Below are 16,500 nucleotides of genomic sequence, written 5' to 3'. Positions count from 1 at the left end.
TTAGTTAAAGAGTAAGATTTTTTTTGTTTAACACAGAAACAGCCCCGAAATCACCATCATAAAACCCACCAGACTCCATGTAAATAATCACTACTTTTAGCGCGTATAGAGCCTGCATACTTTCACATGTAAATGAGTGAATTAAGGGTTTATTTCCAGAGTGGTAATTGTTGGACCAGTGGAAAGACGAAACAAGGCGGCTTTTGATGGTTTTATTTGTTTACGTCGACTTTGACGATGGTGATTTCGGGGCTGTTTCACGTTGAACAAAAAAATCTTACTCTTTAACTAAAAGGTCTATCTCTGTAGGGATCCTTTCCATAATGTTGTCAGACACTTAATGATAATAATAATAATCTGAGCCTGTCAGCGGCAAAAACAGAACTTTTAGTGGACGGAAATTGACGATTTGCCCTGTAGGTTATATTGCAGCCCGGTTCACGGTTGCTGGTAACAACGTTCTCGCTCAATACTGGACCAATTTCAAAGATTTTTGTTCACATTAGTCACTTAGATAGAGACTAAAATAGGGCCCAGGTTGAAAAAAACAAAACAAAAAAAAACAAATTACCCTTTAAAATAAACCAGACTGATAATGTAGCTCAAGCTTTCACTCTTCTCACTCAAAAATGGAACAATTGGTTTCCACATGAATAAAATAGCTGCCAAAATTAAATGTAATGACCCAGATAGTTAATTTGTTTGAACACATGTTCAATTTGAGCTTTAGGTGTTTACAGCTTTTAAATCTCATGTCACCTTCTGTTTTCAGTTGCACATACAGTCCACTAACCAAAGCATCCGCTATTCCCAATAGATCCATATTAATTATTTCTCTTTATTTTCCAAATTATTCCCTTAGTACTTTTAGAATCAAATAGTTTATTTAGATTCCCAAATCCTGGTGAAGTAATTAGAATGTGCTCACCATAAACTTTTATAGGCTGCACTTGGTGGTGCAAGCAGATCTATGACTCTCAGTGTTTGACATGCTTGACAGAGTAATTATGGATATGAGTCCAGTGCTGTAATTTGACTGTGTTGTGTTCTTAGCAGCCAAACTACATGACAAAAATATTTCCCTCTCGCCTCATTTAGCCTGGCTGCATGCTACTTCTGAGTACCTGTTAGTGGTAGTTACTGTGTTTGAGCATGTGCATTTGCAGAAATGCTTTCATGGCAGTGAGTAGGTGTATGTGTGTAAAGCCACCACTAGAAAGTGTTGAAAGCCTCAGCTAGCAAGATCGCATCCAGGGTGACTAATAAGCTTAACATGAGCACGGCTGTGTTCGCAAGCATGGCGCGGTGAAAGAGGTCTTCAATGTTGAGAGAAATGCAGAAATGGCTCCCTAGGCTGCTACTAATTCCTTCACCCCCCTCAAGCTTCAATCAGACTGTGAACCATCTCTCTGTTAGCTATGGCTTCGTAGCTGTTCCAAACTGCACCACGAAAGTACAAGGCTTTGCAAACAGAGTTCAGGACAGGCTGCATACAAACACGTCTACAGTTTTATGGGAGAGTGAATCATTTGTGGCTTTATTGGCCAAGGTAATGGATGTTTCAAGAATTTGCATGTTACACACAGACAGAGAATATTTACAGTATATTGATATTGTGCAGAATATATACTGTAGGCTAGAGCTGCAAAGATAAATCGATTAGTTGTCAACTATTAAATTATTCGCCAACTATTTTGATAATCGGTTTGAGTCATTTTTTATGAACAAGATTTAAAAATTCTCTGATTGCAGCTTCTTAAATGTGAATATTTTCTGTTTTTTTTCTCTCCTCTGTGACAGTAAACTAAATATCTTTGAGTTGTGGACAAAACAAGACATTTAAGGACTAGGGCTGCAATTAACGATTATTTTCGTATCTGATAATCTGTAGATTTTTTTCTCAATCAATCAATTAGTTGTTTGGTCTATAAAATGTCAGAAAATGGTCGATCAGTGTTTCCTAAAGGCCAAAATGACGTCCTCAAATGTCTTGTGAAAGATATTCAGTTTACTGTCACAGAGGAGTGAAGAAACTAGAAAATATTCACATTTAACAAGCTGGAATCACAGAAGTTTTACTTTATTTTCATAAAAAAATGACTCAAACCGATTAATCGATTATGAAAAATAGTTGGCGATTAATTTAATAGTTGACAACTAATTGATTAATCTTTGCAGGTCTTTTTAGGACGTCATCTTGGGCTTTGGTAATTGCTGATCGACATTTTTTATAGACCAAACAACTAATCGATTAATCGAGAAAATAATCAACAGATTAATTGACAATAAAAAATAACCAATAGTTGCAGCCCTACTATAGGCTATAAAAAATATTTCCTTGTCACATCTTACTTTCTGTGATGTGTAGAGGTGCAACGATGAATCGATGAATCGATTAGTTGTCAACTATTAAATTAATCGCCAACTATTTTGATAATCGATTAATCGTTTGAGTCATTTTTTTATTAAAGAAAATAAGATTTCTCTGATGTCAGCTTCTTAAATGTGAATATCTTCTAGTTTCTTCTCTCCTCTGTGACAGTAAACTGAATATCTTTGAGTTTTGGACAAAACAAGACATTTGAGGACGTCCTCTTAGGCTTTGGGAAACACTGATCCACATTTTTCACCATGTTTTGACATTTTTATAGATCAAACAACTAATCGAGAAAATAATCGACAGATTAATCGACTATGAAAATAATCATTAGTTACAGCCCTAGTGATGTGTATATTTGATTAAAATGTAGCATTGTAATCCATGTTTTTATGTTCAAACTGAAAAAAGTGATTATGTAATTATGTAAACTTTTGTTTTATAGTCCTCTGTGATTCCCCTTGAACCGCTGCCTCACTTCTCTGTTTGGCTACCCAGCGGGGATCTAGTAGCTGTGTTTTCTTTGGGCCTAGAATATGCGTTTGTATCCACATGTGACTTTCCTTTGACCATGTGGCTCCTCCAAGTGTGGATTTATAAGCCACTTCACACTCCACTCCTGTGTGGGAGTGAGGCTGAGTTAAAAATAGGCTGGTTTGGAGGTAGTGAGCAGCTCGCACTGTGTGAGGCGCTTAAGAACACACTGAGGAGTATTGGCATTCTCTTTGCATATAATTTATAAGTGTCAATAATCAATCTGAGTGTTAAACCAGTAACTGTAGTTGTTACCGGCCCAAATCGTCTTGCATAATAGTCTTAGAAGCATCAGTAGCACTCAAGTTGCACTAAAGTGGCAGGAAGCACCGAGATGATGTGTTATGGAGTTTAATAATAAATGTAAGGGTACCTGGGTAGAGCGTGCGTCCACATAGGGAGGTTTACTCCTGGACACAGCGGCCGTGGGTTCGACTCCGACCTGCGGCCCTTTGCTGCGTGTCATTCCCCTCTCTCTCTCCCCCCTTTCATGTCTTCAGCTGTCCTATAAAAATGAAGGCCCAAAATGCCCCAAAAAAATTTGCTATAATAAATGTTACCGCGTTCTCTGCTGATTTACAATATCTAAGACATAAAGTGGCTATACTAACAAAACTTTTACAATTATTTTTCTTTCATATACCATCTTAAAGGGACATTCCAATGATTTATTATCGCACTTTGCATAAAGTTGGGCGGAGACACATTTTTTGGGTCAAAATCGAAGGAGAGGAGGTGGGACGATATGAGAAACGTTTCTTATTGCGATTATTTTGACTGATATTGCAATTGCGATATGATTTACAGTACTGGAGAGAATGATCATTTTTGGATTATTCTTATTTTCATTGAGAAATACATTGAAATGATGTGAGTTTTGTAGTTTATTGTAGAGTGAAGATATTAGTATCATATGAAACTAGACAATCTAAGAACCCATGTCAAGCTAAATAACATTTAAACAAAACTGGCACGGCTATTTTTTATTTATTTTAAAGATTATTTTTTTCCACCTCTTATTTTGACAGGACAGCTAGTTGAGAGAGAGAGGTAGAAGACATGCAAGAAATTGTCACAGAGCAGATTCGAACCGTGGACCTCTGCTTCGAGGTATGAACCTCTCACTATATGTGCACCTGCTCTACCCACTGATCCAACCCGGCCACTGGCACAGCTATTTTCACTTGCACTTGTACAATTTTTTCTGTCTCTGTGTAACTGCTTTGGGGTCAATTATTAACGACAACATTAATATGTTTAATAATGCAGCAGGTTAGAGGGTTCCTTGTACAATGTACAGCATACGTTCTCTGAGTACCTCTCATATCCAAGCTAAATTGGTATTGTAACTGACATATCCCTAATCAAAGCAACATAGAATTGAATCTGCAATCAAATCGGAGCCTTGTGAATCGGAATCGATTCAGGAAATCAGTGGCGATATCCAGCCCTAATTCATGTCTCCGTAATCATAACACTAGAATAATGACACGATTCCCCCAAAATGCACAGTTTCTTTCTCACCCGGTTCCTCTGTGGCAGATTACCGATCTGCCCTTCATGACTTCCTGTGAAGGAGGTTTTATAATGCTGCTTGCAGTGAGGAACAATGAGCTTTCAAAGCTTCTGCAGATGACAGGTGGGGGGGGCGACTGTTATTACTGACCAACGAGGGCCTCCTCACCTGTAAGGATGGTGACCTCTAGGTGAGTGCCACAGCCCTCCCCTCCCCCCTTCTATCTCCATCTCATTTTTGGGTCTACGCCCCCCCACACTCTCTCGTCAGGATTCAATTACGGCTGTCTGGCTGACCCTTGACCTCCCCTCCAATGGACGACCCTCCTTTTCTGACCCTGACAGTGGCTCCACTGTTACCCTTCCCCATCACTTGCTCTTTCTGCCTCTCTCACTGCTGTCCTGCCTCCGAAATGAGACCTTATTATTTTGTCGTTAGTTAAAAAGTCCACACATCTTTGTTCTATGAATTCACATGATACTAGATTGTACATTAAGTTCAATTTTAAATCTTTTATAAATACTTTAAAACAATGAAATTATTATTCATCATCTGAAAAATGTACTTCTACAGTCGTGTTTTTAGAGTTTCTGTTTTTCTATATTTACAGATCGATCTTTCAACCTTGTTCTAAGCCGCAGTCGATGGTTGTTAAGCCACCGCCGTGTCTTAATCACAACACAGATACCTGTTAATTACCAAACGAGTTCAAGTATTTTTACTACTTAAACAGGGATTTGAGATCGATGCGTTGATTTGGCCCGGGTGGAGCAGTGAGCGCAGTTGACCATTTAATGAAACGTTGCGGGTTCTGTGCGCCGAGGCTGAAGGAGATGAAGAACACGGAGGATAAAGCAATGGGTATATTAATAGGCAGCTGCACGGATGACACTGTTTGGTATTGGGTCAGGGATAAAGCATGAACTTGTAAACTCACAGAGGGGCCTCTCCTCCCCCCCTCCCTCCCTCCTTCCCTCTTCACTAACTTATTCTCGCCCTTCGTGGTGTCATCAGTTAGCAGAGCTGGGCTCGATAGCCCAGGCAGCTCTACGAGAGCAGCGATTAGACATCTCTCTGATTCTCATCCCCAGCAGAGTTCACTCAAAGGTAAGCCAGTAGTTTACATCCTCAGAGACACTGGTATTCCTCTGCCTTTGTTCTCCCAACGTCTTCTGTTTTGCAAATAGTGTATCTCCTCGATGCTTTTGGCATGGAGTGGGAGTTTCATGTCATCTCTTGAAAATATAACAATAAAAAAAAAATGTATTTAAAAAAAATAACTACACCTGTAAACCATGATAAATAATCATACAGAGGTATTGAGTTCATGGATTTAGGTGACTCCCTGCTCAAAAATCTATAGATGTCACTGAAGAAAGCACCTTCCCCTTTCCTCTCTGCCCCTGACACGTAGCCGTGACAAAGATGCCCAGACGTCGGCTGCAGCCGCCTGGCGGTCCGAGGTGTGGTCCCATTGGGCCGTTTTGCTGTGATCACAGCAGGAAGTGGGAGGTTAATCCCAAGAGAAAGCAGGCTCAATCTCCTCGATGCTATTGGCATGGAGTGGGAGTTTCATGTCATCTTTTGAAAATACAACAATATCTATTTAAAAAAGAATAGAAAAACTACACCTGCATATCCATGATATATAATCATGAAGAGGTATTTAGTTCAAGTATTCAGTGACTACGCTTACATGAACATAATATTCCGGTTTTTGCCCTTATTCCAAAAAAGTCAATTTTCCGACTAAGCTGTTTACATGGCTAATGAAAGTGAATATTCCACTAATATTCTTGTTTACATCCAGCAGTGCAAAATAGGTTTAAAAAATGGCGTTGCGATTTTTGTGCATATCCAAAAACCTGTTGATACCCAAGTCTTTGATAATGTTTAAAAGTAGCTGTGTTTCTCCTTCTTTTCTTTTGGCCGTGCATCTCTACCGCAGCCTTGCAAACCGTTGGCTAGTTTCGTTTGTGTACAGTAACCACAGAAGCCGCACAGAGCTGACCGTAAGCCATAAACAGGCAAGAGGCCGTAAACTGTCACAAACTGCAGTAAAAACCCTGATTGAGATGCAGATTCCGAATGCCATATATACATGTCCTAAGAATACTTCTAAAACCCAGAATAGTACCGGTATATCCCACATGTCTTAAAGGTACACTGTGTAGTGTTTTAAGTATTTTATTAGTTAAAATCAATGTCTTCATTCATAAATATGTCCTCATTGGTATAAAATGACCTCTGCCAAAGATCTGACTTATCTTCACAAGCGAAGAATTTCTTATCTGTATTTACATTGGATGGGCAAGTCCATGTTGTTTCGCCATTTTGAAAAACTCTAATCGCTGAGAGGGACATAGAGCACTAGCCTACCTGTCTAGCTAATCCACAACGCGTTTTCGTTCAGAGCCAGCGTCACGTGACTGAAACCAGCTGAGACGGAGAAGGAGATCAGTGAGAGGCGCTTGTCACCGCCCCGGCAAATTTGATAGCCTGCACTGCATTTTAGTTCATAACGGAGGCTCATACTTACGCCGAGCCACAGGAGAAGGAATCCTCGTCACCGAAAATTGGAAGACATGTCATAGCTTCTTGGTACATAACAGCTACCGTAGTTGCAACACGCATTTTAAAAAGGGAGGTGCTAGAGAGCACTATTCGTTTGAATGCAAAATACAATTTCACCGCTAGATGGGAGAAATTCCTACGCAGTGTACCTTTAATCAAAAAATTCTATATTCGGAAAAAGGCCTTCTTCGTAATATCCAAACAGAAAATGCTGTTTACATGACCTGTATCAATTTCGCAATATTGTCATATTTGGAATATTAGTGTGCATGTAAACCTTCTCAATGAGTGACTCAAACTCTATACATATCACTGATCAAAAGTACCTCCCTGTTCCCCTTTCCTCTCTGCCCCTGACCAGTAGCCGTGACAGAGACGCCCAGACGTCGGCTGCAGGGTTTATTCCAGCTGCCTGGCGGTCCGAGGTGTGGTCCCATTGGGCCGTTTTGCTGTGATCACAGCAGGACGTGGGAGGTTAATCTCAAGAGAAAGCAGGCTCAATCTCCCCCCACCTCCAGCCTGTATAAGGCCCGATGATGCTCTGTGGTCTGTGGACGACACCTACCCAGATTTCACTTCTGCTCTGAGCTCTCAGATTATTCTGGCATTTTCAAAGTCATTTAGACACCATTACTGAGTATAACAGAGTGGGCAGCTGACCTCTCATCTCTTTTACAATAATTTACATTAAACTAGATAAAAAAGATTATGAAACAAGCAGATCCGACCAGCCAATCTGAATGTTCAACTAGACATTTAGAACGTGCTCAAATCAGCATGACAGCACACCAGGCTCATCACTAAATAATGAAATACTACTAAATACTCCGCCATTTCCATGTCGACATTACAGAGTTGAGTCAAAAACCGTTTTAAAACATTTTTTTTCATTAAATAAATCAGGAAAAACAGCGGAACACACAGAAACTCTCCAACTTATTTATATAAAGTTATTAATCAAAAACATTTTTTTACAACCTTCTGGAGTTAACGGTTACTGGAAATGTTTGGATCACATCAGCTGTGCCGATGACTCGGCACTATGTTAAAAACAGCTGCTACATGTGAAGTTCGTGGACGTACAGGAGCTAAATCTGTCGAGGGAAAAATATTATTTTTCGTCAGATGTCTTAGTTATAACGAGACTGAGCTTGCAAAGCACTTTTGTGTTTATATGCTCAGAATTTAGTCTGTTATTCAGAGTTCCCATGATCCCTACAGAGCTAACGTTAGCTTATGTTAGCTAGCTGACTAAACAGGGAGGGACTAAAAATCATCTCTGTTGCTTTTTTTATTTCGAACTGCCTCACAATATGAATACAGTTTGATTATAACTTTAATATTGTTGGTAACCGTTGTATAATTGCAATATTACACTAGAGGGTGTGATTTAACGTCATATTATAGGCACTTCAGTTATGTCTAAGGGCTTTGGCGTAATATTGCTTTATTAAACACAGAACCATTAAAACAAGTGGAATTCTTTACTAATAAATAATAATAATAAACAATAGCTTTGTGTGTCCTCCAAAATATAGAAAATGAGAGTTTCAAATTATCATCAGGGCTCAAATGTAACGTTTCCTTCTTAGTATAGTATTAGTGGGTAATACTGATAACGTATTTTTGGAAACTGTGTTCCTTCCAGTATCCAGCCATGAGAATTAGCCGTGTTAAAACATGTTTTGATATACATTTAGTTTGTTCGAGCCCTGATAAATTATTTCAGATGGCAGAATATGCATCTGTTTTTCCCTGGAGTCTTTCACACATATCTGTGCGTAATTAATGTGGATTTTGACAGATGGAGAAGAAAAAAGTGTCCTTGTAAGAGAGAGGGGTACATGCCACAATGTGTGAAGTGCAAGCACGGAGGGAGCCTCTTGTATTATTTGCTGCTTGTGCCAGCTGGACCAGCCAGATTCTTACAGGTAGAGACTAAATATGCGCAGAAATAATTGAAATCTGGTGCCCAGGCCACCATAAACAGGCGCTGTTTTTTAGTTGTTTTACTTGGAAATCGTGAAATGTTCTTAATGTTGTTCTAAATTTGTCTTTAGGAGAACTAAGCCTGCCCCATCCAGTGTACTTTCCATCCATAGTAACTTTCGTGAAATAACCGATAACGTGCTATTTCTTTCAATGATAATTGTGACTGGAGGTCATTTTTAATTTAAATGCTTAAATTGTGTGTGTGTGTGTGTGTGTGTGTGTGTGTGTGTGTGTGTGTGTGTGTGTGTGTGTGTGTGTGTGTGTGCATCTGTGTTGTTTGAAACCATGCTATTTCTCAATGCATCAGGGTCTGACTTAAATATTAGTGTAACTACATTATCACAGTGTTTTTTTTTTGCCTGGTAGCGAACATGTACAAATGAGGATTACAACTCTTGAGAAGGCAACAGGTCATGGTTGGTAAGCTGCCCGGGGGGGTCACTGATATAGAGTCACTTTTGACAGGCTGTGGAGGAGGCTCTATTGTTGCCGGTGTGTCTGGATGTTACCTGCAGGCACTATCGCTGAGACTACAGTATTATCCTATTATTAGGCTTAGTTGTTTACGCTTATTACTGCTTGTCAGGTAGGCAGAGAATCCTTCTGAAAATGAGCATCTGCAGAAAAATACATGACTACCTCTTTATCTCGTTCAAGTACATCGGCTTACGATAATTTTCAGAGGCCTTTTAAGAATGTCTTGATAGGAAACAACAAACAGGCATTTAGGGTTTATGTTTACGAGCATTTGATTCTGTGAAGTGTTTCACTGCTGCACAGACAGACAGCGTTGTTTGGCAGTCAGTGTAAGATTGTAAGAAACACATCTGTTTGATATACTTAACGCCAATATCATTATGGTCTCGCTTCAGTTGAAAGTACATATATAGTAAAAAGGACATCGTGGATTGAAACATTGAAACAGCCCTGATTAATGTCTCTGTTTGTAGAGGAAGTGAACAAAATAAAAAAAGCCCATCATATGGTCTGGCAGATTTTGGGCGCAGGACCAGGGATGACAAATGTGCTCTCGCAATAATTCAATCTGCTCTCATAATTCTCTAACTTTTAGGGACAGACAGAATGAAAATTTTCCGGCAGTTAGGCCGCCAAGTCAACGTCCAATAACTGTGATCAAGTGTTAGTTAAGATGCTTTTTCTCTCACTTTATGTATTGACAGATTGAGGGGTACAAAGATACTGTGTAAGTGGCAGAAAGTTACTGTGAATATGTTAACGAGAGGATTTGGTATCAGATCCAAAATGTTGTCATTTTTATTGATGTCACAGTAATGATATTAAGTTTAAGGAATAACAGAGAAGAGACAGCTATAAGAGTGTACTGCAGTCAGTGATTGGCATGACAACAGAACATAATCTCATATATATTGTTGCCTTTTTATTATTAACAGTTTTATTTCATGTTTTTTACAACAATATAGTCATGTAATACTTTGTTTTCTAAGCAACATTTTGGCCTTGACAGCTGAAGTAAGACTGTTAAAATCATGTGTCAAACCAACAAAAGGCAAACCCAACCTTCGAGTATGAACTGTGTTTGTCTGCTTTGTGTACTCAGTCGAGAAATCGAATAACTATGTAACACAAAATGAATAAAATAATATTCACAAGTTGCTAGGGCTGTGTAATTAATCAAATTTTAATCACAATTAAGATTTCGGCTCACAAAAACAATGTAATCGAGAAAAACAATTATTTTGCACATTACATTTTGCAAGTAAACTCTTATTTTGTCGTGTGTTCTAAAGGGGAATTCAAAAAGTTAAAACGGGAACAAGTATTAAAGGAAATGTCGCAGTTCAAGGTGTTTTCACTGTTGATTTTTTTTTTTTTTTTTTTTTATTCCATAATTGCAACATCTTTCCAAATCTTTTCAATATTGACCAAAATAATCGTGATTATGATTTTTTTTCCCCATAATGGAGCAGCCCTACACGTTGCTGCATTTTAAGGTAGAAAAAGTTAAGAAAGTAAAGTGAAGCATTTGGTTTTAAAGTATTTAAATCATCTGTTGTAAGCTGCAGAGATGGCTTTCGAGCCTTGAGCATTGTGATGCACAAACGGCACATTTAGAAAGCGAAAGATCAGGTACCGCTGTTACAGGAGCTGCCTTTGGGGCCAATCACAATGTGTGTGGTACTGTAGTAAAGCTTAAGCTTTGTCTGTATTAAAAGTAATGATATATGAATCCCCTTCTGTTCTGCAGAATCAGATGTATGTTCTGGTGATGGTTGATCCAGATGCTCCAAGCCGTGCCCAACCAACGGCTGCTTACTGGAGGCACTGGCTGGTCGTGGACGTGCAGGTACAGTACAGTAACACCCTTTTTCCACCAACATTTGCGTGTATATGCTGGTCTCTTAAACAGCTGTAAACCTGCTAAAAAATAGGCGATAGACTCCTTTCCCATTGCCAGAAAACAGGTGTTGTTAACTTTTCCTGCTACAGCTTTCCGATACAGTGCACAGAACTGCAAACTCTGCTGTACATTCACTTGATATCTTCGCTCATAAACTTTCGCCGTTTCACCGTTCACCGTCACTCGCTCTACCACACACTCCACAGACACCACACCACACACACACACACATACACACATACACACACACACACACACACACACACGCACACACACACTGGCTCTGCTTTTCCTCTAAAGAGATATGTTACTCTTACAACACAGGGTTAGTAAACAGTAGAAAGCAACATGAAGGCCAGTGAAAATGTTACGGTTGTTACTCCTTTTTCATATCTGTTACTTATTAAGTCTCTCTTTCAAAATTCGGTACCGACTAATTTGATGTTCGAGCGCTGCGTGGACGGAGACGGACGGAATTTGTGGTCGAGATGACAAAGGTCACCAACGGAGCCGACACGTGTTACAGCTTTGCGCTGGAAAAGGGCCGAAAAATTAGCGTATCTACTTTACCTGGGTGTCCTGTTTTCATTGTTGCTGATCGGAGCTGGAGCCGAATAATACCGGTGCCTACTGCAGAGTAATTTGTCCCGGGAGTGAATGCCGATTGTAACCTTTCCCACAAGCCAGATCTAGCGGGTGTAGGTGGAATGTTTGGCCAGTGGGAAAGGGATATACAGTAAGTCTGCAATAACCTCTGCTCTCACTTAAAAACAGCCTTGTGTGTTTGGGTGATGGTGACACAGACCACATTTAGGAGCTCATATGTTACAAATTTACGAAGTAGCGTTTGGATTTTTTTTCTTTGAATATTGTGCATTTTCATAATCTCGGGGTCTCACTTGGCGTGTCGTGTGTTTACATTTGCACCGGGGCCGATCGCAGGGCTGAAAAATTATGAATGGTTTTTTTAAGCCTAACTTGGTTAAAAAAAAGGATGCCAAGTTCAAGAAATGTAAATTTTTCATATCATGTATCTTGTGCAATAAATGCCTGTGACAAAAGTGTGGGAGTAAGTCTTTCTAAATGGCTGTGAAAGTTTGCAAGGCCCTGTCAGCAGCAATTTCCCTCCGCTGCAGAGAGCCTGGGACGTGTCAATGCAGGCGTGTGAGACTGAGATTGAGGAGAGCAGCATGCGAGGCGCACACTCTTTCTCCCATAGAGCTCCAGTCCCTCAGCTCCCCCTCCAGTGGAGAGATCTTGGCAGAGTGTCCTCCCTTCATCTGTTCCCCCAGGCAGAGCAGCTCCCCCAATGATCCACACTTCTCCATATTTTACACCCCCGAAATGGGCACCGCTCCGATCCCCTTATTTCTCTTCATATTTCACTCCTTTTTATCCGTTCGTTTGTGTGTTTTCACATTCTTGCATCCCAACGCCAAATGCGTGTTGAGTTGTTGATTGCCTCAAATATTTGGAGGTTTGCAGATATTTTATAATCCCGCGGGAACCGCGAGATCAACCCAGTAGATTAAGACTAGTGGTCTGAAAAAACAACCACACAAAGACGCTTCGGCGATGTATCACTGCTCCCGTTTCGTTTTGTAAGGCGTAGTTGCACACTAAAGTAAATGCCACATTGATTCATAGATCCAAATGTGATGTATCTGGGATATATATATTTTAGTAAACCTTTTCATGCATTGAGAATTTTGTGATTCAGCTCATCGGTGCTCGGCTTTAGAGATGATTTATGCAACCGCATTCCTGCTTGCCTGTAGGAATATTTACCTCATATCACTCGCATATATCAGTGATGTACAAAGAAACAAGTAATTTCCACTTTGTGAAATTGCATTAGGCATCACCTTTGCTTCTTACTTTTTAAGCCCATGAAGTCTGTCTGGCCGTGTGACCAGCTGTGAATAAACAAATGTCTTTCAAGTGCTCAGACAGACCACGTTCTCTCCAGCAATTCAATTTCCTGTCACTTGTGTGGGAGTTGACCTGCGTTGCCCATGTAAGGATTGGCCAATGTGACGGGATGTTTTTTTGATTGCGACTGGTGGTTGGTCAGAAGGGTTAATGAGCCTTTTGAGTGATGCCAACCTGTAGTGGGAGGTGTTTAATTGACCAGGGTGGCTGGGTGACATCACACACTTTTTTTATTTTTTTTTCAAATGTCGATGTGAGTGTGTTGGATTTTGTTTCAGGGCAATTGTGATTTTGACGGCAATGTAGGTCAATTTATGAATTACAGCATATAAAATAGGGCCGTCCCCTCTTTTGTGGATTAGTTTTGGTCTTAGTCAACTAAGATTTCTTGAGTCGATTAGTCGTTTTTTTAATGTTTTTTCATGCTTAATTTATTCACAAGAAAATTATGAGCACATCTCTGGTAAACACAAAATATTAATTGCTGTTTTTGTATGATTCTTTGTCAGTTTTACAGGTCTGTCGATTAAATTAACTAATTGATTAGTTGACAAAATCTATATATGTATATGTATATTACACTGCTGGGTGAAATCACACAACCTCAGTTTTGTTTTTTTCAATATGCATACTAATCGCCCAGCTACGCCCGGCAGTGCCTTGCTACGCCATGAACTACTACAACTACTATTTCTAGTCATAGTTCCATTATCTTTATTGTGACTATTATTGCCACTGTTCATCACACCCCCAACCGGCACTGTCAGACACCGCCTACCAAGAGCCTGGGCCTGCCCGAGGTTTCTTCCTAAAAAAATTATTATAAATTAAGAGTAAATTATACAGTGTGGTCTAGACCTACTCAATCTGTAAATACAATTAAATTGAATTGATTGTTCTTTGAATTTTGATAGTCGAAATCTATTGTTTTTCGGTTTGAAATCGAAAACTCATTTCAATCGTTTTTCGATTTAAAATCAAAATCAGGACACCCCTAATATATTTAGTTAGTTAATTAGTTTTATTTCTGTGTCATGCCAAACATTTGGCACATCCCATATGGAATTACAAGACACCACTATTCAGACAGACATCTTCCGGTCTCGCATGTACAAATCATGTGGAGAAATACATGAATGACAAAAAAAAAAAAAAAACAGTACAAACAAACAAATATCTACAGATCATCTCGGTAAAGAGCTTTTTCTTCTCTTCTCCTAGGCTTTTTCAAGACAACTAGCTAATGTATATGTTATACTTATACAATTCAATAAAAAGACTTAACTAGTGAGCAATGATTGAGAAATGCTTCATTCGTTCTCTGTAATTTTTGTTTTTTTTTGGAGTCAAGAGAGTGAATTACTGTACAATAACATGTTTGGCATTTAAATAGCTATTTCTGGCAATGTGTTTTGATGCTAGATTATTTGTAAAGCAAAGGAGTTTCTTTAGTTTAAGTCAGGGGTCGTGATTTCAAATGTCAAACGGATCAGTGTTTTGACCCCCGCTCGTCAAACAGCATGAGCTGCAGCAGCCATATTCTTTTCATATGTATATTCATTAGTCCAAGGTCATGCAGTCTTGCCCTAGTTTGTAGACGTTTCCATAATTAGTGTGTATTCTTTATCCATCGCCACAGCTAAGAAGGTAAAAGATTTCCTTAATTCAGCCGAGAGTGAAGTGAGGTCAGGCTGGGCTGAGCAACACGGCGGCGTAGATTTCCACTGATTCTTCCAGCCGAGGTCTCATTAGAGAAGCGATGGCAACAGAACAAGGACACGCTGGACTACCCTGTGTATTACGGACTCATCACTCACCTTGCTTTGAGCGGAATTATGTAGCTAGCTCTTCACTTATCAACAGATGTGCTCTCCTCACTGTGTGTCAGCCATGCCAAAGCCCTTTTTTAAACACAGAGAGAGTGTTTGTACAGTGTCTCACATACTTACAGTTAGTTTAGGCTCATCAAATCATAATCACAATTATTTTGGTCAATATTGAAATCACAATTATTTAACACGATCACTCATTGACTTTTGGAAAGATGTTGCATTTATTGAACCTAAAAAGACAGTGAAACAAATCAACAGTGAAAACACATTGAACTGTGAAATTTCCCTTAATCTTGGATGTAACAGTTTGGATTTATTGCACAAAGACTTCTAAAAACTCTGGATTTCTAGGCTGGCTACAAAACCTTCTGTAAGGGCTACGAAGATGCCAAAGACATCAGCCGAACGGCGCAAGTGTTAGCTCTTAACTGCATGAAACGGTATGTTTCTACTCATTATGGTTATTAAATGTTTAAGTTATGAATCAGAGATGCCGTTTTTTGTCGTATACGACCAGCCCGGGCTCAGAGGGTTAATACTTTTACCGTTGAACTTTTTGAATTCCCCTTAAGAACCCAAGACAAAATAAGAGTTTACTTGCAAAACGTAATGTGCAAAATAATCGTAATAATTTTTTCCCAATTACATTGTTTTTGTGATCCTTAGGAGTCACATTCGCAATCAATTTGATTATTTGCACAGCCCTACTTTATAATATTCATCCACAACTACAGTGTGGAGCCTTACGTGAAGCAGAATTTAGCATTAGCTACAAAAACAGGCAGGTGTATTGGTAATTTATGGTCTTGTACTGTATATATGTACAAATCTGCCCTAAAAAGACGGAGAGCTACCAGAGAAGAGCCAAAGATAAAAGGTTTTCAGAGTGACTGTGTACAGAGGGTGTAATGACTGATTACTTTGCAACAATAAATAATCAACTTAATTTGTAACTACGACATTTCTGGCTTTGTAGGCAGTAAGTCTGTGTGGACTGTAGGGGTGTAAATCATTTTCATCACGACATGATATATTGATTCTTCGGACAATGATACAATATTTGCTGATATCACAAAGTCTGCCACGATACGATCTCATTTCGATTCGATATAAGACGACATCATTAATGTCCATTTAACACAATCAGTAACATTTATACCCACTCACAAAAAACAACTAAAATATGATTTGGCAATTTTATTACAGAGCTCTTTCCAGACATTTAAATGACAAACTAGCCATTTTTTTTATAAGAGTAAATGTGAAGTGGGAATTTCAAAATAAAAGGCGCATCTTAAAGATGATATGTTTCAATATTTTTCTTACTTTCTTGCATTGATGATATTGTATAATTGATCATTAA

General features: G+C 39.2%; 1 protein-coding gene across 2 annotated transcripts in view; it reads left to right on the top strand.

Moving 5' to 3' along the window:
* LOC116053920 (phosphatidylethanolamine-binding protein 4) overlaps window positions 1-16,500 on the top strand; it is an 83,254-nt gene that overhangs the window by 24,014 nt on the left and 42,740 nt on the right. For both annotated transcript variants that reach the window (XM_035998922.1, XM_031305149.2), the window contains exon 4: window positions 11,221-11,319. In XM_035998922.1, the coding sequence (XP_035854815.1) occupies window positions 11,221-11,319 (99 nt within the window). The remainder of the gene's footprint in view (window positions 1-11,220; window positions 11,320-16,500) is intronic.

Source organism: Sander lucioperca, chromosome 2 (genome assembly GCF_008315115.2).
Source record: "Sander lucioperca isolate FBNREF2018 chromosome 2, SLUC_FBN_1.2, whole genome shotgun sequence".
Taxonomy (NCBI): Eukaryota; Metazoa; Chordata; class Actinopteri; order Perciformes; family Percidae; genus Sander; species Sander lucioperca.
Note: the sequence above shows the minus strand (reverse complement) of the source record. Positions and strands in the feature narration are given on the sequence as shown.